Here is a 24,217-nt window from a genome sequence, read left to right as displayed (position 1 = left end):
CCAGGTTCTTGCATTTAGTCAGAAAGAAGATGTCAGTCTGTACCTGTGCAAGTTTCTTGGTGAGATTGATGGACTTCCATTTCATGCGGCTCAGTGTGGTGCCTTCCATAGTTCTAGTTACAGGTATACCAATGAGAAACTTAGTTGGTCTCTAAGGTGCTACTGGAAGGAAATTTTTTATTTTGTTTTGACTACGGCAGACCAACACGGCTACCTACCTGTCATAAGAACAGGGCAGAGCAGATAAGGCCTGCAGGGAGGGTGGAATTTAATCCGCAAGAGCAAATCTGGATTCTGGGGTTGGCTGAAAAGAAAGAAAGGCAAATGAAGCCCTCTTGTTTTGCACAATTTGTATCTGGGTTGTTTCCTGCCAGCTCAGTTATGCAGGAGCACTGGCTTTGGAGATTTATTTGCAAGATACTGCCCTGCACTCTCAAGCATCCCTTCCTTGACAGAGAGCTAGATACAATCCTACCCCGGAAGTAAGTAACCTGAGGTGTTTGAGGCCTAGGGAGGCCTCCGCCAAGGCCCAGAGCGAAACCCCGGCCTCCGCGAAGCCATCCGAGGCTCTGTGGCTGCGCTGCAGCACCGGAGGCCCTCGGGTCGCTCTGAGAAGGCCTCGGATGGCTTAGCAGAGGCCGGGGCTTCGCTCTGGGCCTTGGCGGAGGCCTCCCTAGGCCTCAAACACCTCAGGTTACTTACTTCCGGGAGCCTCGGATGGCTTGGTGGAGGCCGGGGCTTCGATCCGGACCTTTGCGGAGGCCCCGATCCAAGCCCCGGCCTTCTCAGAGCGATCCAAAGGCCTCCGGTGCTGCAGCCTTTAAAAAGCTTCAAGGCAAAGACTGGAGGAATTCAATAAATGCCCCCTCGCCAGCTGGACTGGGGGGGGGGAATGACCAGAGGCCTCCACAACTGCCCCACAGGATGCCCAGCAGGGAGCTTCCCAGCCCCAAAGTTTGGTCAGGAACACTTACCTAGCGAAGAGAAAGAGCTGTGAAGCAACAAAGATGAGGCTGCCGAAAAGCCCTTGACCCCCAACTGTAGAAAGGTAAGCCCACCCTGGGGGGTTAAACTGCTGCTTTGGGGGGGGGGCTTTCAACGTCTGCAATGGATGAATCCACTTTCCATGACTTTCCATGGGAAAGCTCGCTTCCGTTTATGAAGAGACTTCCGGAACCAACTGTCGTTGTAAACCGACTTGGGTGAGATTGGAGAGGAGGAGACGGTAGAGACTTGTTGTTGTTGTTGTTGTTGTTGTTGTTGTTGTTGTTGTGCAGGAACACTTAGCCGTTCTTCCTGCCAGCTTCAGGCTTGTGCATCCTTTCTCTCTCTCTTTTTTATAAATTAAATTCATCTTTATTTCTTATTTTAAAAAGAACACAAATACACAACACAATAAAGCATAACATAATCAAATCAACACCGATTTACATACAAAAAGAAAAGAAAAACGAACAACAACAACAACAAAAGAAGCAACAAAAAAAAATACTGTTAAAAAAATTAACTTCCAAACATTTTAACATCGGTTCCCTTCTCGTATGAAATTTCTACCAGGCTTTTCCCTTATCAGTTGAATCCTATACCATATCTTATTTACCTTATATTAATTAATTAATTACTTTATCAACTTGTGCATTTTACTCTAAGCATATCACCCACTTCGAACTTATACCTTCATTGTAAAAATGTTCCTCCACATAACTCCACTCTGCTTTAATTTTTTGTTTGGGGACTCTCCTAATTATTGCCGTCAACTTGGCTAAATTCATGTATTCCGCCAATTTGATATACCATTCCTGTATAGATGGAACTTTATCTCTGTCCAAAATGTATTAAACTTTTTGCAACTCCACCAGCAATGAAGATAATCCCCTACTTTCTCTTTACATTTCCAACATTTATCCTGATCATTTTTATATATTTTTGCTAATTTAGCTGGTGTTAGATGCCACCTATATACCAATTTCCACATATTTTCCCTTATCCGCATACAGGCCGTAAAATTTATATCCTCCAAAAATGGTCCAAAAATGAATTATACTCCCATTTTTCCCCCTTTACCTAAAGCGTGCCAGCCTCCTACATTCCCGAAGCCTTCCAATCTGAGCAGCTCCAGGTCCTTTGTCTCTTATTTTGATGTTACAGGACTTTGGTGGCATCTTCAAAAAAAAAAATTTATAGAAAATTAACCGTCCAGGGGTCCTTTATAAAGCCTAGCTGAATAATCTAGCTGAAGTTGTGGCATACAAAAAGAGTATACCATCTTTTGGGGGGATCTCATCTCCAACTATTCCAAGCAAAAAGGCCTCTGGTTTTTGTTTTTTTTAATAAAGGTATTCTTGAACACCTTTTTAAATTCATTATAGATGAGTAACACTCCAAAGAAGATTAAATAAAGCCTCTGGACTGAGAGACACACCATTCATTTAACACACTTTGTTTCCTGCCATGAACCGACAGAACCTGGGCATTGTGGCTGTGAGAACAGAATGCTGGACTAGGTGGGCCATTGGCCTGGTCCAGAAGGCTGATCTGATGTTCTTATGAGGAAAGATGGATCTGATTCCCAGATCCAGGAAGCCCACTCTTCTCCCCTGGCCCTAGGAGGACCCACTTGCCAATTGCAAAGAAGGTGTCAAGTGGGCTGGGCTGGAGAGAGAGCACAATTCAGGGCTTGGTCTTGGTGTGCTGGTGGCTGGGATGGAGCCTCCAGATCTCTGACATGCTGCTGTGTGCTTCCCCACCACAGGAAATTATCAAAGCGGAGCCGGCGGTGCCGTTTTCAACTTACCTCCTCCGCCAGGCGATGGAGACTGTCGCGCAGATGACGTAAGTATGGGGAGGTACTTCTAGTCTGCCTACAGTTTCTCACTGCCCCACCTATTCCTGGCACTTCCCTTGCCATACCCTGAAATTGTACCCCTTGGCCAGACACAGTGGATATTTCCTCACCAGGTTGATGGACTTCTGGGTGCTGATCATTTCCTCTCCCCTCCTTTCTCTTTCCTCTTCAGTGCCTTAAGACCACCCATGAACAGCTGTTGAAGACCACCATCAAAAAGGTCTTCGCTTTGCCCTTGACGGGCAAAGCGACACAGAGCCAGGTAACTGAACTTTCTGCTTCTAGGGATAGGAATGGAGGAATATGGGGTTGCCAGGTTCAAGTGCCTGAGCTGTGTAAGCTACAAACAAAGGTGGAAGTACGATAGTTAGGGCCAAATGGTTTGGAACACCCCAAGGAAGTTGAGCCCAGTGTGGAGTCCTCTATCTTTATATCCCATGACCTGTAACCTTTCTTGATGTATGTCAAAGAACATTTGATGTTTAGGACTCTTTGTGCGCTGTGTTTGAAGCCCTGCATAAGCTTTGTTACAAATTGGCTGAGCAGCTGGAGGCCAAGGCTGCCCTATTGCATTAGCCCTAATATCCTGGGTCCCTAGCTGGATCTGCTGAAGCTTGCTGTGACTCTCTTGATTCTGTGTGCCATTTCAAAGGTGTTCCCTCACCTTTTCTCATTCTGGCTACAGGCTGCAAAAAGACTTTTCTTTCTTTGAAAAGAAAGAGAGTTGAAGAATGTGTGCTTCTCCAGATGAGCTGCCCTTGGCCCAAGAGTCAGGAGTGGTTGGGAGTCCAGAGCACATGGGATTTCCATGGGGGTCTTCAGCTTTTAAATGCTTTTGCTTCTCTCCTTTCAGGACTTCTACCAGCAGACGGTAAATGCATGCATAAACATGCTGAGCGGCTTGCTGTCGGAGGCCCCCTCCCTGAAGACCCTGCAGCAGATATTAGAGGTAAGGGAGCCCCCAAGATGTCAGAGCAGATCCCCGGCAGGAGGACAGACCCCCTTGAAATGATTGCACGGGGGGGGGGGGCACCTGTGGCCAACTCACTGGTTGTGGATGCTTTCCCAGTTCTGATTTATAATTTTTGAGGTGAAATTGATAATATTTGTGTTGATCCCAATGGGAAAATGGGAGGTTTTGAGCAGGGAGCACTAATGCTGTATAACCCTCCTTAGGAAAGGAAGTGCGGAGGAGGGTGCAGCTAAGAAAGGGCCACGTGGTGAAATGGGCCAGAGAAGACTATTCCGTCTCTGGCCCCTCCATATACCACAATGACATCTCAAAAGTGGCCAAGGTAGGTGTGGCTTTTTGGACTCTTTCTTGCTAAGACCGCAGCCAGCTCCCAGATAGCAGAGGTTTGTCCATTCGGGCCAATGGGGCCCTGCCCCACCAACCTCCTCAGGCTCAAAACAGAGGCAGGGGGGAGCAGATTTCCTATAAATGAAACTTTCTCTTCGGATGTAGAATTAGTTTGTTTCTGGGAAGGAAGAAGGCATTGGTTTCCATGGCTGTGGCTCGCGCCTCTGTTTCCATTCTGCTGCAGTTCGGCTTCCAAAAAAACAACCACCAATAAATTTTCCTCCCTCCCCACCCTCCTACTTTCCATCCCATTTTTCAGTTCTTCCTGACAGCTTCAGGCTTATGCATCCTTTGTCTCTTATTTTGATGTTACAGGACTTTGGCGGCATCTTCCAAAAACAACTATAAAATAATCTTCAAAGAGGCCCGAAAATATATACGTCGCCAAGACCGAAAAGAGACAGCCATCGGAATGGCGTTTTATTTTGCTGTGAGTGTCGGAAACGGGGAAAGAGGCGCTCCTGCTCATGGGCGTACCCAGCATGGGGCAGGGCAACAAATTAAATGGTTATAAAGTGATGAAACAGGCAGCAGCCGAGCGAGGAAGGCAGGTATCCCGCCGGCCCAGAAGGGAAAGGGAATCCTCAGAGGGAGCCGCTTGAGCTCTTGTAAATGTGCGATGCATTGGGGGGGGGGAGTTTTGCTGGCGAGTTTCGCGGAGAGAAGGCAGGCGCGTTTCCCTCAACGCTGTGCTTCGTCGTCGCAAGCACGAAGCAGCTCTGCTCGGTTGGCCTGGCGCCCCTTGCACCCGGAGCGGGGCGTCAGCTCCCTTTCTGCCCATGGAGAGGGGCCAGTTTCCGGGAGAAGCACCCCTTTGCCCAATCGGCGGGCGAACGCGCAGTCAGCGGCCCTTGAGCGAGCGAGCTCCAGAGAGGTGGCCATACATATAGTGTATGGACTATATTTTTTATAGAAGAATAATGAATACATAATAAAAGATGCACTTTTTTATGCTCCAACAGGGGATGTGCGAATCCGATTCAGACGCTTCTATGACCTAGCACACAAGCCGTCTCTTCCTGTGCCGTCTCTTCTTGTGTCTTCTTGAGGTAGTGTTGTTACGGATAGTGTTGTTTTGAATATGTACACTCAAGTAAAATTTTCAGCTGCATGTTGACATTGTTAAACCACTAGTCTCAATCTTGAAAAGATATTCTATTAGTTGAATCTAAGGTACGTTTCTGCAAGTGGAAGCAGACCTTTCCATGATGGAACAGGGTTGGATCTACTGAGGACTTCTGTGAATAGAAGTGGAGAATTCCCCCCCCCCCATTCCTCTTTTTCCCTTCAGTGGGCTTGCCTGGACCTGCATTGCCTACCCCGGGATTCAGCTGGCCCTGACTGTTGCCTTGAGCTGCATTGCATACCCCGGGCTTCAGCTGGCCCTGACTGCTGCCTGGACCTGCATTGCCTACCCCGGGCTTCAGCTGGCCCTGACTGCTGCCTGGACCTGCATTGCCTACCCCGGGCTTCAGCTGGCCCTGACTGCTGCCTGGACCTGCATTGCCTACCCTGGGCTTCAGCTGGCCCTGACTGCTGCCTGGAACTGCATTGCCTACCCCGGGATTCAGCTGGCCCTGACTGCTGCCTTGAGCTGCATTGCCTACCTCGGGCTTCAGCTGGCCCTGACTGCTGCCTGGACCTGCATTGCCTACCCCGGGCTTCAGCTGGCCCTGACTGCTGCCTGGACCTGCATTGCCTACCCCGGGCTTCAGCTGGCCCTGACTGCTGCCTGGACCTGCATTGCCTACCCCGGGCTTCAGCTGGCCCTGACTGCTGCCTGGACCTGCATTGCCTACCCCGGGCTTCAGCGGGCCCTGACTGCTGCCTGGACCTGCATTGCCTACCCCGGGCTTCAGCTGGCCCTGACTGCTGCCTGGACCTGCATTGCCTACCCCGGGCTTCAGCTGGCCCTGACTGCTGCCTGGAACTGCATTGCCTACCCCGGGATTCAGCTGGCCCTGACTGCTGCCTTGAGCTGCATTGCCTACCTCGGGCTTCAGCTGGCCCTGACTGCTGCCTGGACCTGCATTGCCTACCCCGGGCTTCAGCTGGCCCTGACTGCTGCCTGGACCTGCATTGCCTACCCCGGGCTTCAGCTGGCCCTGACTGCTGCCTGGACCTGCATTGCCTACCCCGGGCTTCAGCTGGCCCTGACTGCTACCTTGAGCTGCATTGCCTACCCCGGGCTTCAGCGGGCCCTGATCCCAATGGGAAAATGGGGGGTTTTGAGCAGGGAGCACTAATGCTGTATAACCCTCCTTAGGAAAGGAAGTGCGGAGGAGGGAGCAGCTAAGAAAGGGCCACGTGGTGAAATGGGCCAGAGAAGACTATTTCGTCTCTGGCCCCTCCATATACCACAATGACATCTCAAAAGTGGCCAAGGTAGGTGTGGCTTTTTGGACTCTTTCTTGCTAAGACCGCAGCCAGCTCCCAGATAGCAGAGGTTTGTCCATTCGGGCCAATGGGGCCCTGTCCCACCAACCTCCTCAGGCTCAAAACAGAGGCAGGGGGGAGCAGATTTCCTATGTGTTGTGGCTGATTTGGGGGGGGAGTACGAAGTGAGACCTGAGTGTGCCCTATTCCATAAGTGAAGCTCCACATGGAACTCTGGATCCAACCCATCGTGAGGAGGATAATGGATGAAGACTCAAATGCACATACTCCAATAGCGGTAGGAAACCATTCAGTTTGGCCATTGGCAGATTAACATCCTACGCCCTTTCAACTGTGTGTGTGAGAGGGAGAGGAGTTATTGGTTTGGTTTGTTCATGTTTTTATTATTTATTTTGTGCTTCTTCTCTTGTATTTGTATGTTGTGAACTGCCCTGAGATCTACGGGTGAAGGGCACTATGCAAATTTTTAAAATGGAAAAATAAATAGTACAATATTCTTAATTCCTTCACTTGACTCAGGACCACTGTGCTGGCCATGAAACATCTGGTTGGGCGTGTTGGGTGTGTCACCGATGGTGAAATGTTCGAGTTGCGAAGCTGCTGGGATGGCTATGATTGTCAAGGAGATTTACCATCAGCTCCCTGGGATTTCAGACTCCCACACTAAAGAGGAAACACTTACGGCAGTGGTCAACCTCACCACAAAGCGCTTCAACCCTGTGATGGACACCTTGCTGGACTGCTCAATGGAGTGCGATGAGTAAGGGCCTCTTAAGAGATGAGTGTGTTACGGTGAAATAACATATAGGAAGACAAAAAATTAGGGGAGATTGCTTTGCAAAAGGTATATGCCAATGTGCAAAGTTTTCGTGATGTGGAAATGGGGAGGGCTAAATTTAATGTATGTATGTGCAATATAAAGTTTAGGGGGGGGGGCCTGACCTGACTTTTTTAAGAAAAGGGAAAAAAAGAAAAAAAATCTCTTTTGAAAAATTGCAGAAGAGCCGCAGCGATCTGGGGAGCTGTTGTCACCAACAAATATACGAGCACGCAGCTAATCAAACCCCTGGTGAGGAGGACCATAGAGAAGGACAATTCGCAGATTCCAACAGCGGTAGGAAACCATTCAGTTTCTATGTTGCTTCCTGCATCGAGAGTTGGGAGATCTTGATCTGAGGATGATCTCTGCTGAATGCCGTTCTCTTGTCCTTGTCCCTCCAGGCTACCAACGCTTTGTGCCCAAATCTCTCGTTACCTGAGGCTTCAGGTCTCCTGGAATACAACTTCCCTCGACTCTTGCTGGCACTCAGCATCCGCATCTGTTTTGTACTTGAAATGAGCAGGAGAGATAAGAGGAGGACAAGTCAAATCGCAGACCCCTCTTTGCGTCTTGATCTGCTGGCGCATCTAGTTGCTATATTGAGAGAATGGAAATGGGAAGAATTTAAAATTAAGAAGTAGAAATTGCTAAAGATGAGCAGAAATGAACCGCAGATAGGGGGAGTTCGAGGAGGTCCCCTTTTAGAATGTTAAAGGAAAATGATTATAGCATTTTAGTTTTTTAGTTTTTATTCTTTATGTTGTTTTGGGTTGGTGTTATGTTTGTATTATGTGTTGTCAGTTCTGTTTAATTATAAAATGAATAAAAATTATTATTTTTACAAAAAAGAACTTAATTCATTCTGGAGGTCCGTTCTTAACCTGAAACTGTTCTTACCCTAAGGTACCACTTTAGCTAATGGGGCCTCCCGCTGTTACCGCACCACCACTGTGCAATTTCTGTTCTCATCCTGAAGCAAAGTTCTTAACTCGAGGTACTATTTCTGGGTTAGCGGAGTCTGTAACCTGAAGCGTATTGGTGGATCTTACGCCGATCCTCCCGCAGAGGACACCCTGCAAGACTGTGTGCAGCCCAGTGCACTGGTTCAGGAACAGAACTTCAGGAACAGCAAATTGAGTTCCAGTTGCTTTTCTTATATACAGCAGAGCAAAACCAAAAGCAAAGTTACCATACACAGCTCTCTCATCTAACACACACCAACTATCTCCACTCTCTCTCAAAACTCCCCAACAACGGCCTTGCAGTATCATGCTGCTTATCAGGGAACTTTCATCCAATCACAGCCTGTTGCTAGGCCTCTCAGTTGCTAGGCAAACTTTAGCCACGGAGTCCAGCCAATTTGGCTGCTTGCCAGCCTTCTAATTGCTTCTCCAAAGCTGCCTTCCTTTCTGACTTTAACAAAGCATCTGTAACCTGAAGCGTCTGTAACCTGAGGTACCACTGTACAGTGAAGGTGCCAGTTTGATATCAATAGGCAGGGAGTTCCAAAGTTTAGGGAAGCTTTTAATGTTTAATAGATGATTGTATTTTAATGTCTGTTGGAAGCCGCTCAGAGTGGCTGGGGAAACCCAGCCAGATTGGCGGGGTATTAATACATTATTATTATTATTATTATTATTATTATTAGGTGCTGGCACACTAAATGTTCTTACAAATGCAGAGCAGGTATTATGTGGTGCCTGAAATAGTGCCAATTCCACCAATCAAAGAGGTCGAGTGGGTGCAATTGGGTGCAATTCAATGTCTTAGTTGCACTTCTCCAACAGGTCCTGGGGTGGCTCACAGCCATTTAAAATTCAGAATTAGAATCAGTTGAAACAAATTGCAAAGGCAGGAATAGGCTGCATCCTGAAAAGACATATCTCAGGCGTCACAGGCTGGGGTAAAGAGGTGCACCTTCAGCATGCGACCATAGCTGTCAAGTTTTCCCTTTTCTCGCGAGGAAGCCTATTCAGCATAAGGGAATTTCCCTTTTAAAAATGGGAGAATTTGACAGCTATGCATACGACACACCTCTATGGGGAGCGAATCCCACAATTTACCACTCTTCTCTAAATCCGTTAGCAATTCATCAGCGTTTCATAAGAACAGAATAAAAAAAATCCTTCCAGTAGCACCTTAGAGACCAACTAAGTTTCCTTGCATATTCAGTAGGATAAGTGGATTGTAGAGGGTTCTTAATTCTAAGACCCTTGGGTATAATGTCCATTCTTGCATTTGTCAGAAAGAAGATGTCAGTCTGTACCTGTGCAAGTTTCTTGGTGAGATTGATGGACTTCCATTTCATGCGGCTCAATGTGGTGCCTTCCATAGTTCTAGTTACAGGTATACCAGTGAGAAACTTAGTTGGTCTCTAAGGTGCTACTGGAAGGATTTGTTTTGTTTTGTTTCGACTACGGCAGACCAACATGGATACCTACCTCTCATAAGAACAGGGCAGAGCAGATTCTGCCTGCAGGGAAGGTGGAATGAAATCCGCAAGAGCAAATCTGGATTCTGGGGTTGGCTGAAAAGAAAGAAAGGCAAATGAAGCCCTCTTGTTTTGCACAATTTGTATCTGGGTTGTTTCCTGCCAGCTCAGTTATGCAGGAGCACTGGCTTTGGAGATTTATTTGTAAGATACTGCCCTGCACGCTCAAGCAGACATCCCCAAACTTCGGCCCTCCAGATGTTTTGGACTACAATTCCCATCATCCCTGACCACTGGTCCTGTTAGCTAGGGATCATGGGAGTTGTAGGCCAAAACATCTGGAGGGCTGCAGTTTGGGGATGCCTGAGAGTCTCAAGCATCCCTTCCTTGACAGAGAGCTAGATACAGTGGAACCTCGGTTTACGAACTTTCAGTTTACGAACAATCCTACCCCGGAAGTAAGTAACCTGAGGTGTTTGAGGCCTAGGGAGGCCTCCGCCAAGGCCCAGAGCGAAACCCCGGCCTCCGCGAAGCCATCCGAGGCTCTGTGGCTGCGCTGCAGCACCGGAGGCCCTCGGGTCGCTCTGAGAAGGCCTCGGATGGCTTAGCAGAGGCCGGGGCTTCGCTCTGGGCCTTGGCGGAGGCCTCCCTAGGCCTCAGACACCTCAGGTTACTTACTTCCGGGAGCCTCGGATGGCTTTGCGGAGGCCGGGGCTTCGATCCGGACCTTCGCGGAGGCCCCGATCCAAGCCCGGGCCTTCTCAGAGCGATCCAAAGGCCTCCGGTGCTGCAGCCTTTAAAAAGCTTCAAGGCAAAGACTGGAGGAATTCAATAAATGCCCCCTCGCCAGCTGGACTGGGGGGGGGAATGACCAGAGGCCTCCACAACTGCCCCACAGGATGCCCAGCAGGGAGCTTCCCAGCCCCAAAGTTCGGTCAGGAACACTTACCTAGCGAAGAGAAAGAGCTGTGAAGCTGTGAAGCAACAAAGATGAGGCTGCCGAAAAGGCCTTGACCCCCAACTGTAGAAAGGTAAGCCCACCCTGGGGGGTTAAACTGCTGCTTGGGGGGGGGGCTTTCATCGTCTGCAACGGAGGAATCCACTTTCCATGACTTTCCATGGGAAAGCTCGCTTCCGTTGATGAAGAGACTTCCGGAACCAACTGTCGTTGTAAACCGACTTGGGTGAGATTGGAGAGGAGGAGACGGTAGTGCCTTGTTGTTGTTGTTGTTGTTGTTGTTGTTGTTGTTGTTGTTGTTGTTGTGCAGGAACACTTAGCCGTTCTTCCTGCCAGCTTCAGGCGTGTGCATCCTTTGTCTCTTTTTCCCCCCAATTTTTTTTTTAAAATTCATGTTTATTTCTTATTTCAAAAAGAATACAAATACACAACACAATAAAGCATAACATAATCAAATCAACACCGATTTACATACAAAAAGAAAAGAAAAACGAACAACAACAACAAAAGAAGCAACAACAACAAAAATACTGTTTAAAAAAATTAATTTCCAAACATTTTAACATCGGTTCCCTTCTCGTATGAAATTTCTACCAGGCTTTTCCCTTATCAGTTGAATCCTATACCATATCTTATTTACCTTATAGGAGATATGGGCAATCGAGAGGCATCTTACTAAATTCCTTCACTTGTGAAAAATACAATTGAGAACATATATAATTACATTGAGATGATATCCAATTGAGTCGCTTACTTAATTGTGAAATATGATGAACGCCAAAAGGCTAAATATTTTTAACTTCTCTGGTGCTTTTTCTTTCGGCCTCTGAACATATTGGTACTTAATCTAGGAATCAGTGAGTAATATCTGTTTTCCTTTAAATGTGGTTTTAAAAAAGCAAGCAAATGCCACGCCACTTGTGATATTGTTCGTGATACAGTTAGTGTACAAAATCTTAAGCACGCAGCTCCTAATTCACCCCAAAGTCTGATTTCCCAGCAGTGGTTTTTAAGGCTGGACTCTGCTTTCAAATCTGCACCTCTCTCTTGGAGCACTGCTGGACTGTCTCTATGTTCGGGAGGTATTCAATCCCATCTTGGAAAATTCATTTTATGCTATTACAATTGATTGGGAGGTATTGTGTAGCAAACAACCTTTCCCGAAAGATCAGATGTTTTGTGACAAGGAAAATGATGGGAAGATACACTGCAAAGTGTGAGGTAACACTTGCTATGCCACAATTTTCTAACTTTCCGGCAAACAGATCAGAGGGAATGTTCATAGAAGAGCCAACATTTTCTCCCTGAAAACAAATCAGGATGAATGCTCAATAAGCAGGTGGTCTGGAGGCACCCCATGATGCTATGCATAATTCAGGTTGCCAAGTGTCCAGAAAAACACAGGTCTGGTGTGCTCCTCTGATTCTAGCAGCAGCTCGGTCTGCGCCATAAATGAGCATGCAAAGCATTTCGCATCAACATTTTCGCCTGCAGACCAGGAGCCTTGCTAGAAAACCTGAAAGGAGCTGTGGGCACGGGTCAGCCATATAAATTTGCAGAAAAACTGCCAAACACAGAGAAGCCAGGCTGGGTGAAAGAGAGGCAAATTGAACTAAAATAAAAATGAGCAGTGGCACCAGCTCAGCAGCCTTAGGACACATCCACAATTTCAAATCGCAGGCGAACCTCTATTTGAGAATGCTGTGCCGCCCTTCATGTGTTATGGAAAGGGAAAGTAGAGGATTTGTAATGCAAATGCGCATTCTGGCTAATTTAGCATTTAAATTGCCTAAGCAATTTAGGCAGCAGCAACAATCCACATGCGCACCTGCAAACTTCTGAGCATAAGCCACTTCACTTCTGAACTCCAGTTGCAAGGAATCTGGGGAGAGCTGCTGCCCTGCTCAGGTGCTGCTCGCAAGCCTCCCAGAGGCATCTGGTACCCCCCCATCCCCCGTGAGAAGATGCTGGGCTAGGTCATAGCTGCCAAGTTTTCCCTTTTCTCGCGAGGAAGCCTATTCAACATAAGGGAAAATCCCTTAAAAAAAGGGATAACTTGGCAGCTATGGGCTAGGTGGACCTTTGGCGGCCTGATCCAGCAGGGAAATTCTTACGTCCAAGTTTGGCAGGTGCTAGGGGAACAAAGGACGGTTAATTCACTTGCTGCTTGTACATTCCTTACAGACATGCGCTTATTCTCTGTCACCAAGACTTTCGAAACTTGGGATGGAGTAAGAAAACAGCCTCACGTCCTGGTTAGACGTGTTTCTGTCTCCCAATCCATTTGGAGAAGTCCCCAGGTCCCCTTGGAAAGCAGAGGGTAGGTGCAAAGGTCAAGCACCAATTGCAGCAGCTTTACCTTGGAGATCCACGCACAAAGGAGGTCGGCTAAGGTTAACTTGAGAGTTTATTCTGCCTGCAGGGATGGGAGGGGCGTGGTGTTGGCTCTCTCTGGATCTCAGCCCCCGCCTTTTTGCATTTGTGCAAAGCTTGGAGGACATGGAAAAACTCACCCAAGTAGTTGCTGACTAGGGGGGTGTTCTCAAAATTAGGGGCGTTTGAGGAAACAGTAGTAATAGAGCGTAGTAGTCAACCAAGTTTTCCTCAGAAATTAATGGACCTCACCGATTCATTTCAGCCTGTCTGCTGAGTCAAACACAGCCTGGCGAATTCTTTTCCTTGACGGGCCATAGCTCCGTGGTACCGTCATGGAATTCTGCTCAATATTGATCCAGAGCAGATGCCAATGTATAGTTAGCAGAGTAAAAGCTTAACCACATTGCAGGATTCCCCAAAAAATAGACCAGAGGCAACTGATATTTAATCCAGCAGAGCTTTACTGCTACTGAAGACAAATGAGCATAATGGTCACAAATCCAAAGAAATTCAGGATTAGCACTGTCCATAAGAAATCCAGTTGCAGCAGACTTGAACTTACACTCCATGTTGTTTAGTTGTTCAGTCGTTCAACTGGTATAGTTGGCATTTACGCCAGGTTCAGCCTTGCTGATCTTTAACATAGTTTCCTAGCCCGGAAACTTTTCATGCTCTTCCCCACTTGCTGTTGGCCTGACAGTTGTATGCACATTATGTATTTTAACAGGTCGGCATTGCCACGTACAGAGTTCGCCTTGCGCTTGGTGGCGCAGCGCGGACCGCAGACCACATGAGCAGCAGCTCTTTGGTTCTCAGAGCTTGCAATGGCAGCAGAGTGGGAAACCTGAACAGCACACTTTCTGCATAAGTGTGAATAGCGCCACAACACCCTGCCGGGCGCAGTGTGATACAACCTCGCCCTGAACTTGCCCAGCTGTTGCAAGAACAATTTCACAGACACCTCTCGCTCAACGAACCCAGCGAGAAATTACCAAAAATAAATATAAATTCCCCACGTGCAAAACCTGGAACACTTCTAAAAGACCAAAAATGCAAGGTAAGAAGCACTTTGGCAAGTTATCAGGTGCTGAAACAGCTATAGGGATCTGACCGATTTATTGATAGAAATTTACATCCTGCCTCCAAGGCAGCTGATAAAATATATACATATCTTTGATATCTGTGCAGATAGATTCCTATAACAATTCCATTTAAAAGGCCAATAGATGTTGATGGTGATGTTTTAAGAATCACCGTTTGCATGCGAATCAAGGGGATTTTGTTGTGTTGTTGAGTCATTTAGTCGCGTCCAACTCTTCGTGACCCCATGGACCAGAGCACACCAGGCACTCCTGTCTTCCACTGCCTCCCACAGTGAGGATCCGCAAGGGGATTTACAAGCATAGAATTAAAAACAGCTGAAAATAGCATTAAAACAGTGGTGGTGGAGGAGGGGGAAGAGGAGGAGGAGGAGGAAGAAAACATCCCATGATGCAGTATCCAGCAGTAATCAGAATACCCCACCACCACACACAAAAACCCGACCCTTGTATTGACAAAATGGTTTGCTACACTTTTATTCTCATACCAAGTGTCACAGCCGGAGAATGATTGATTGACTAATTGCATTTATAACACTTTTCCCCCCCTGCAAGTAGCTCGAACTGGCATACATGGTTCCGCCGCTCCAAATTTAATTGCCCCAACAACCCTGTGAGGTAGGTTAAGGCCAAGAAGCAGTGACTGTCCCAAGGTCACCCAGTGAGCTTCATGGCCAAGTGGAAGATTTGAACCCTGGTCTCTCCCCAGTCCTAGTCTAGTGGCTCCCTCTCTCTTGCTTTCTCCTCTACGCTCCAGCCTCTCCCCCATTCCCTTACCTCTTTTATTTAACCTCTCCACCCTGCTCCAGGCCGTGCATTGGGCAGAGGGACGGGGGTCTTCCCAGGACCCCCAGGTAAATGACAGCACCAGGAATTGTGCACCCAAAGCCCATGCTTAGGAAGTAGCACCAGATTTAACGGCGATACCTGCATTGCAGGGGGTTGGACTAGATGACCCTCGGGCATAGCTACCAAGTTTTCCCTTTTCTCGCAAGGAAGCCTATTCAGCATAAGGGAAAATCCCTTTTAAAAAGGGATAACTTGGCAGCTATGCCCTCGGGTCCCTTCCAGCTCTGCGGTTATTGGATTCTACGCACACGAGTCCCAGCTCTGTCGGAAAGTTGCCAGTCGCTTTTTCCACCTGGCGGACTCTGAGGGCAGACTTCCGAAACGAATCAGCAGCAGACCAGAAATGGGTTTGTTGCAGTCTTTGGAAATCTCCCTGTCATCAAAAGAGACACACGTTTCCCCAGGAAGTGAGTTGGCTTAGTAAGATCGAGTCAGCAGAGCACCCACTTCTCGGTGTGAGGCTCTGGCGAGTCACTACGAGTCAGAGGCAAGACTGGCACTTGAGGGTATAGGCCAGCATCATCTGTATCGCTCCCCCCCCCAAAGGAGCCTGGGTTTGGTCCTATAACAACAGTGCCTCTGAGCATGTGCGGTGCGGCCTGCGTGCTTCTGCAATGCAATGGCAAGGGTTGTCGTGCAGAAGATATGGCTTCCAGGCGGTCTTGAGCCCCGGCATGCTCTGACTTTGCAAATGAATGCCCAGTGCTTGCAATGTGGTCCCGGGACCTTTGAGGAATCGTCCGGGGGGGGGGGATGCAAAGTTTTAAAGGGGGAGGTTTTGCTTCCGCCCCTTCAGTGTGGCTGCGCTCTGCTGGGGCAGTTCTTCGGTTCCTTAGTCTTTTTGCCTACTTTGGCAGCGACCGTCTTTTCTGGGGGGAAGATGATGGTGGCATATTCGGTCTGGTCAGAAGCGAAGCGTTCGTGGGGGGCTCTCTGAGCGCTGTCTGCTCCCCGGAATTCCAGCACCCCATAATCCACGGTGAATACGCTCACAGCAGGAGGGCCTTCTTCCTTCAGGTACACCAAGAGAGGGAGGGTTAAAAAACAGGGCAGTTTTGAGATGGAAAGAAAGAAGATAAAAGTCCCGACCAGAGACAAATGGCTGATGAAGATGATGGACTACGCCAGAATGCCGAAATGGACCGGGAAAATCAGAAACCAGGAAGGGAAGAACTTTAAGAAGGAATGGGAATTTTTTTTACAATGTATCTTGAAGAACACTGTAAATAACTAAAAACTTTGGCAGGGTTTGAATAGCGCTTGCAGTGTACTAGAAATCAGGGTAAAAATGGACTATTTATGAAAAATAGAGAAAATAAGAGAAGCAGTTGAAAAAAGGCGGAAAATGGTAACCATAGAAGGGCAGAGAGGAGTCAAAGCATTCAGGGAATCCTACATGTTGAGGCTTAATGTCTGAATTTAAATTGGTAACGTAAAACTTAATAAAAAAGATTTTACCAAATGAATGCCAGTTGTTTTTTGTTTTTTTAAGAAGCTATACAGTACAAAGGGAAACTATGGAACTCACTTCTGCAGTGACAGCCACCAACTTGGGTGGCCTCAAAGGACTAACCATACCCATTTATATACACCTAAGGGGGCCTGTTCATGTCTTTTTCAAAAACCAATGAAGTCACACCAAACTAAAGATAATTTGTCTTTCTTCCTTTGACCCCTAGCTTTAAGACGGCTTTAAAAGAAGGTGAGACAAATTCACAGAGGAGAGGGCGATCGATGGCCACAAGCCAGGATGGCTGTTCTCTGCCTCCATAGCTGGAGGCAGGGATGTTTCCGAATACCAGTTGGTTGAGGCTGCAGGAGGGGAGAGTTGCTCTTGTGTTCGAATCCTGAGTGTGAGTTTCCTACGGGCAATTGCTCAGCCACTGTGAGAACAGGACGCTGGACAAGACCGGCCTTTGGCTTGATCCAGTAGCCCCTTCCTGTGATATGGGTATGTCCGTAGCAAAAGGAAAAACAAGGAAACAGTGGGGTCACTCAGAGGAGAAGATGGTGAAATGCAAACAGGGGACAGAGAAAGGGCAGAACTCCTCAATGCCTTCTTTGCCTCAGTCTTCTCCAAGAAAGAAAACAACGCCCGACCTGAAGAATATGGAGCAGATGATTCAGCAGGGGAAACACAGCCCAGAATAAGTAAGGAGGTAGTACAAGAATACTTGGCTAGTTTAGATGTATTCAAGTCTCCAGGGCCAGATGAACTACATCCAAGAGTATTAAAAGAACTGGCAGAGGTGATTTCAGAACCACTGGCAATAATCTTTGAAAATTCCTGGAGAACAGGCGAAGTTCCAGCAGACTGGAGGAGGGCAAATGTTGTCCCTATTTTCAAAAAGGGGAAAAGAGAGGACCCAAACAATTACCGCCCAGTCAGCCTGACATCAATACCAGGAAAGATTCTAGAGCAGATCATTAAGCAAACAGTCTGTGAGCACCTAGAAAGAAACTCTGTGATCACTAAAAGTCAGCATGGGTTCCTGAAAAATAAGTCATGTCAGACTAATCTGATCTCATTTTTTGACAGAATTACAAGCCTGGTAGATGAAGGGAACGCTGTGGATGTAGCCTATCTTGATTTCAGCAAGGCCTTTGACAAGGTGCCCCATGATATTCTTGTAAAGAAGCTGGTAAAATGTGGGCTAGACAATGCTACCATTCAGTGGATTTGTAACTGGCTTACTGACCGAACCCAAAGGGTGCTCATCAATGGCTCCTCCTCATCCTGGAGAGTAGTGACTAGTGGGGTGCCACAGGGTTCTGTCTTGGGCCCAGTCTTGTTCAACATCTTTATCAATGACTTGGATGATGGGCTTGAGGGCATCCTGAGCAAGTTTGCAGATGACACCAAATTGGGAGGGGTGGCTAACACCCCAGAGGACAGGATCACACTTCAGAATGACCTTAACAGATTAGACAACTGGGCCAAAGCAAACAAGATGAATTTTAACAAGGAGAAATGTAAAGTGCTACACTTGGGCAAAAAAAAAAATGAAAGGCACAAATACAGGATGGGAGACACCTGGCTTGAGAGCAGTACATGTGAAAAGGATCTAGGAGTCTTGGTAGACCACAAACTTGACATGAGTCAGCAGTGTGATGCAGCAGCTAAAAAAGCCAATGCAATTCTGGGCTGCATCAATAGGAGTATAGCATCTAGATCAAGGGAAGTAATAGTACCACTGTATTCTGCTCTGGTCAGACCTCACCTGGAGTACTGTGTCCAGTTCTGGGCACCACAGTTCAAGAAGGATACTGATAAGCTGGAACGTGTCCAGAAGAGGGCAACCAAAATGGTCAAAGGCCTGGGAAACGATGCCTTATGAGGAACGGCTTAGGGAGCTGGGTATGTTTAGCCTGGAGAAGAGAAGGTTAAGGGGTGATATGATAATCATGTTCAAATATATAAAAGGATGTCATATAGAGGAGGGAGAAAGGTTGTTTTCTGCTGCTCCAGAGAAGCGGACACGGAGCAACGGATTCAAACTACAAGAAAGAAAATTCCACCTAAACATTAGGAAGAACTTCCTGACAGTAAGAGCTGTTCGGCAGTGGAATTTGCTGCCAAGGAGTGTGGTGGAGTCTCCTTCTTTGGAGGTCTTTAAGCAGAGGCTTGACAGCCATCTGTCAGGAATGCTTTGATGGTGTTTCCTGCTTGGCAGGGGTTGGACTGGATGGCCCTTGTGGTCTCTTCCAACTCTATGATTCTATGATCTATGATTCTATGATCTATGATCTTAATATGACAAATGCATGGATCATTAAATGGAGTCTCCATGTTCAAAGGCAATGTATTTCTGAATAAGACTCCTTCCATGCACTGGTTGTCAGCTCTCGGGGCGGGGCGGGGGGGTCTGGCTGTGTGCTGCCAGAAGGAGGATGCTAGGCAGATGGGCAATGTGCATTTAAAAAGCTCCCCGCATGTAGAAAACCAGTACCACAAGAAGCATGCTGGAATGTTTCTCCCTGATGCGCTAGTTGTCCACTTGCATGGAGTTTTAAAATGCCGGTTGGTGAGTAGACAAAAGAACACATCCCCTCCTACGGTTTGAAATGGGGCTGCCCATTTTGGCCGCCTCAGGATTCTTGCCACCTGGTTCTGCAGCATGTGGAAACTAGGCCAAAATCATGTGGAAGAGAGTGATAGGCAGAGTTCACAAATTGCCCCAGCTGCGTCTGCAGGTACTTCCCTTTATAAACAGGGGAAAAACCCGCAGGCAGAAAAATTAGCATATCAGGGAGGAAAAATTCTCGTTCTCCCTGATGTGAAAGTTTACTACACCTGCAAGGAGCTTTTTATGTGCGGAAGCATTCAGAGAGATAAACCCTCTCCTGTGCGCAGTCTGAAGTGGTACAGTCCAGAGACTTTGGTATACTAAGGAGGGTCATACCATTCTCGTCTGCCACTGGTTCTGGGGCATTCTATCACCTAGGCAGACCTCAGCATTAGAAATGAGTTGGACTTGGGTGATCAGGGACGGAGGGGGCCTGTATGAAATGCTTGGTTGAAATTCCTACCCACCTTCTGCACTAGTTGCCCAAAAATATTGTTATAGAATTCGAGGGTTAGTCTGGATGTCTTCTAGGGGTCCCCTTAGGCAGGCGCCCTTCCTATTATACTGCTTCAGATGTCTGCTGAAAACATTTTTCTTTCGGCAAGCCAACCCAGGCACACAATTTATTTACTTATATTAGTTTGGGGGGGGGGTTGGTTTGATCTGTGTTTCAACGTTGATGATTCTACGTGGATTTGCTTGCCAGTTTTAGCTGCATTTTATCTTTCAAACTGCCGGTGGGAAGTTGTGTGGCTAAAAGCAACTTCAAAAATAGATCCCCTGAGCGCAGAAAAATGAGCATCTCAGGAAGATACAGGGCTCTTTTTCCAGACATGCTGGTTTTCTACGTGCAGGTAAATGTAAGGCCCCTCTAGACATCCTTTTTATTACACAGTCATGATGATTTGTGCTCAAGAGGCTATCGGGGGGGGGGGGGCACAGTGCTAAGGTTACCAGAATTTTTTCAATGAATCCAGGGACACTTTTCAACTTCAATGGATTTTCTCAGGGGACTGGTTTGTAAAACCAGGGACTGTCCCCGGGAGACGGGGACATCTGGTAACGTCAGGCCACACACAATCCCGCTTTCAATACTTGTTTCCACCAGCAAACATTTCAGGGCAGCCAGACTGCTTCATTTCCCATCTGTGCATATTTTAAAACAATAAATGTTTAGGTTTATTTCTTGCTCCTCTTTTGCTAGCTACAGCGCCACTGCATAGCAACCACGGGTCCATATATTTGAGATGTAAGGTAAAGGTACCCCTGACCATTACGTCCAGTCGTGACCGACTCTGGGGTTGCGGCGCTCATCTCACGTTATTGGCCGAGGGAGCCAGCGTACAGCTTCCAGGTCATGTGGCCAGCATGACAAAGCCGCTTCTAGCGAACCAGAGCAGTGCACGGAAACGCCGTTTACCTTCCCACCGGAGCGGTACCTATTTATCTACTTGCATTTTGACGTGCTTTTGAACTGCTAGGTTTGCAGGAGCAGGGACCGAGCAACAGGAGCTCACCCCGCCGCGGGGATTCGAACCGCCGACCTTCTGATTGGCAAGCCCTAGGCTCAGTGGTTTAACCCACAGCGCCACCCCCACACAATGTAAAATCCACTTCTATAATTTTTGTACTCATTCTTGTGTTATTTGCAAACAGATTTTTTTTCCTGGAAGCAGATAACAGGGGAAATTGCACTATATTCTGCTCTGTTTCCATAACCGGTTTCTGTGTCATGTAAAAGCTCAAAAAATATGATGTGGAAATTACCCGTTAGGGAAGCATCAGGAAAATGGGGAAAAAATTAGGGCTGCCATACGTCCAGGGGGAATTGGACTTGAAAATGGTGTCAAGGCAGATTTACACTGAATCGGCAAAATATCCAGGAAAACCTCAACATATGGCAAGTAGGGTGATTTTTTTTTTAAAAAAAATGAAAAGCCCCCCCCCAAAATGGGGGGGAGATGCTTAACAACTTTGATTCCCCCCCCCAAAAAAACTCCCGCTTTGTGAATGCAGCCAATGTGGAAGCATTGGGAAAGCATCACAGAACAAACTACAATAGGCAAAATCCAGGACTGAGGCATCGTGCTCAGTTCTACGGTACATCATGCAGAACCAGAGGCAGAATTTGGCCTTTCAAATTTCAGCGGGGCCCTGTGCAAGCCCAAAATTCAGTGCGCCCAACCCCCCCACCTCTCGCTTTCTGTTCTGCTCAATTCACTACATCATAGTTGCGGAGCCCCTAAGCTTGATGCCCAGTGAGTGGCGAAGCTGCAGACTCCAGCACCAGGGGGTGGAGAGCAGGCGGGGGCGTGGCTGGTGTGCGTCCCGGGGGCGTGGCGTGCACCCTGGGGGAATGGCGCACTGCCCATGGGGCGTGGCACCCGGCGGGGGGGTGCGGCGCGTGTCGGAGGGGGGCCATGATGGTACCCTGCTTCCCAATGGTGCCGGGGGCAGTGTGCTTCAACCGCCCACCCCGCCCCCTGTTCCTCTGCCAGTGCGCCTAGTAGTGCATTCTGTGGGTCAGGTGATTCCCGGTCGCGTTTGGTCCATGCTGAGGACTCGCCGCCACCGCCATGTCCGGGCTCACGCTGCTGTATTTGGGACTGGGGCTGACCACGTCCGCTACCATCACCGACACTGGAATCTGCTACACAATATTTGACCTTGGCTTCCGTTTCGATATAGCATGGTTCCTGACGGAGACCTCGCCGTACTTGTGGTCCAACCTGGGCACTGGGCTGGCCATCTCATTGTCAGTGGTGGGTGCTGCCTGAGGCATTTACATTACTGGATCCAGTATCCTCAGCGGTGGTGTCAAAGCACCTACAGGGAACCAGGCAGAGGGCCTTCTCGGTAGTGGCACCCGCCCTATGGAACGCCCTCCCCTCAGATGTCAAAGAGATAAACAACTACCAGACTTTTAGGAGACATCTGAAGGCAGCCCTGTTTGGGGAAGCTTTTAAAGGTTAATAGATTATTGTATTTTAATGTCCGTTCGAAGCCGCCCAGAGTGGCTGCGGAAACCCAGCCAGATGGGCGGGGTATAAATAAATTATTATTATTATTATTACTTCTCCAAATTCGCCTCTGATGGTGCTTTAATCGCCTCTCATAGTGCTTTAAATGTCTGTGTCCAGATCAAACATGTTGCAGAATACCCAAACAACAGAACAGCTGCCTGGTGGGGCCCATATCTGTACATTGGGGGCCAAACAGGATGTGGTGTGAATTGCATCAGCCAAGTGCCAGAGTCAGAAGGGGCCGACAGCGAGAGAAGCTCTCTGAGCAAAAGGAAACTTACCAAGGGAGCATTTTCATCCTGCAGTTTTTCTTCCTCTGCAAAAGGATACAAGCCGTTAGAATTCGTGCATTGAGCATGGGGCTACCTTTGAAGGTGACTCAGAAACTACAACTTATCCAGAATATGGCTGCCGGACTGGTGACTGGGAGTGGCTGCCAAGACCATACTCTGTCCAGTATACTCTGAAGGAGCGTCTCCACCCCCATCGTTCAGCCTGGACACTGAGGTCCAGCTCCAAGGGCCTTCTGGTGGTTCCCTCACTGTGAGAAGTGAGGTTACAGGGAACCAGGCAGAGGGCCTTCTCGGTGGTGGCACCCGCCCTGTGAAACGCCCTCCCATCAGATGTCAAGGAAATAAACAACTCTCCTATCAGATGTCAAGGAGATAAACAACTATTTGACTTTTAGAAGACATCTGAAGGCAGCCCTGTTTAGGGAAGTTTTTAATACTTGATGTTTTATCATGTTTTTAGTACAGTGGTACCATCACCTCCTGGGGTCACGAAGAGTCGGACACGACTAAACAACAACCTCTAGTTACGGAATTAATTCGTTCCGGAGGTCCGTTTTTAACCTGAAACTGTTCTTAACTAGAGGCGTGCTTTCGCTAATAGGGCCTCTTCTTGCCACTGTGCCGCCGGCACACGATTTCCGCTCTCATCCTGGGGCAAAGTTCTCAACTCGAGGTAACTCTTCCAGGTTAGCGGCGTTTGTAACCTGAGGCATTTGTAACTCGAGGTACCACTGTATTCTGTTGGGAGCTGCTCAGAGTGGCTGGGGAAACCCAGCCAGATGGACGGGGTATAAATTATCATTATCATTATTATATAAGATGGCTGGGAGAGAGGAAAGGGGGCCAAGCAGCTGAAATGCCCACCTTGCCTTCTCTGGATGAGGTTAAAGAGGTAGTAACACAAGATTGGGAGCACCAGAAACAGTCCAACTCCTCCGACGACAGCAAGGAGGATCTCCCCATGATCCTCCCTCTCCTCCGACGGTAGTCCAGGCTCTGTCTCCTCCGACGGTAGTCCAAGCTCCGTCGCCTCCAATGGTAGTCCAGGCTCGAGTTGTTTCTCTGAGGGTTTGAAGCAGAAAGGCAAAGTCACCGACTGGCTCCAAAATTTTGGGTCCATCCCAAGGCTAACGCAGCATAAAAGAATCATGCTTAGCACTTTTCCAAGAGTCATTGCAGAGAGTATGGGGCTGACTCTCACCCGCATAACAGGGACAGTCTGGGAGCAGCCTTGGTTCAAATAATATTAATATGATTTACTTCTGAGTCTACGTGACGGTGATCAGGCATGAGGTCAAGGCCACTAAAATAATTGCTCCAGTTTGCCATCAACCTGTCCGTGCTTTAAGATCACAATTTTGTTGATGCATTGATGGTCCATCTTTTCATGTCCTATATTTGTATTATATAGGATAAGCCTATAAACGGAGCCAGTTAATCAATCCTACTTGGAAGCTAGCAAGAATCTGCAGGTACACCTTCACTGAGCTATACACTTTGACCCCAAGGTCTCATTCCTGATCAGACACTGTCAGTTCAGACCCCCATGGGGAAATTGGGATGGCTCAATCTTTTAGTGTGGCAGCAGCTATCCTTTTGGAAATCCCTGACTATTGATATCAGGCAGACACCTTCATTGTACAATTTTCGGTAAAAACATTTTTGTTTAGGTAAGCCTAACCAGTGGTTTAAAAAGTT

The 24,217-nt window shown here is 47.8% G+C and overlaps 2 protein-coding genes and 1 long non-coding RNA gene across 8 annotated transcripts in view; 2 read left to right on the top strand and 1 right to left on the bottom strand.

Moving 5' to 3' along the window:
* Positions 1-716: 716 nt before the first annotated feature.
* LOC132592104 (uncharacterized) lies at positions 717-3,794 on the top strand. The gene is made up of 3 exons (XR_009557536.2): positions 717-2,832; positions 3,018-3,107; positions 3,699-3,794. It is a non-coding gene; the product is annotated as an uncharacterized LOC132592104 (long non-coding RNA).
* Positions 3,795-4,508: 714 nt separating this feature from the next.
* On the top strand, positions 4,509-8,186 carry LOC132592105 (uncharacterized). Of its 2 annotated transcripts, none has more exons than XM_088669335.1 (5): positions 4,509-4,635; positions 5,168-5,254; positions 6,472-7,362; positions 7,602-7,716; positions 7,824-8,186. In XM_088669335.1, the coding sequence occupies exons 3-5, from the start codon at positions 7,175-7,177 to the stop codon at positions 8,061-8,063; spliced, it is 543 nt and encodes a 180-aa protein (XP_088525461.1). In that variant the 5' UTR covers positions 4,509-4,635; positions 5,168-5,254; positions 6,472-7,174; the 3' UTR covers positions 8,064-8,186. The 2 variants fall into 2 exon arrangements, with proteins under 2 accessions (XP_088525461.1, XP_088525460.1); XM_088669334.1 differs by having other exon boundaries at positions 5,168-6,590; positions 7,122-7,362.
* Positions 8,187-14,286: 6,100 nt separating this feature from the next.
* The window catches only part of PDCD1 (programmed cell death 1), a 29,093-nt gene continuing 19,162 nt past the window's right edge, over positions 14,287-24,217 (bottom strand). For all 5 annotated transcript variants that reach the window (XM_088669328.1, XM_060274269.2, XM_088669327.1 and 2 more), the window contains 3 exons: positions 23,384-23,581; positions 22,508-22,542; positions 14,287-16,147 (listed from right to left, as the gene is read on the bottom strand). In XM_088669328.1, coding sequence (XP_088525454.1) covers positions 15,929-16,147; positions 22,508-22,542; positions 23,384-23,581 — 452 coding nt within the window. In that variant the 3' untranslated portion in view covers positions 14,287-15,928. The remainder of the gene's footprint in view (positions 16,148-22,507; positions 22,543-23,383; positions 23,582-24,217) is intronic.

The sequence above is a fragment of the Zootoca vivipara genome, chromosome 5 (genome assembly GCF_965207765.1).
Source record: "Zootoca vivipara chromosome 5, rZooViv2.hap1.1, whole genome shotgun sequence".
Lineage (NCBI taxonomy): Eukaryota > Metazoa > Chordata > Lepidosauria > Squamata > Lacertidae > Zootoca > Zootoca vivipara.
This window is presented reverse-complemented; position numbering and strand designations above follow the sequence as displayed.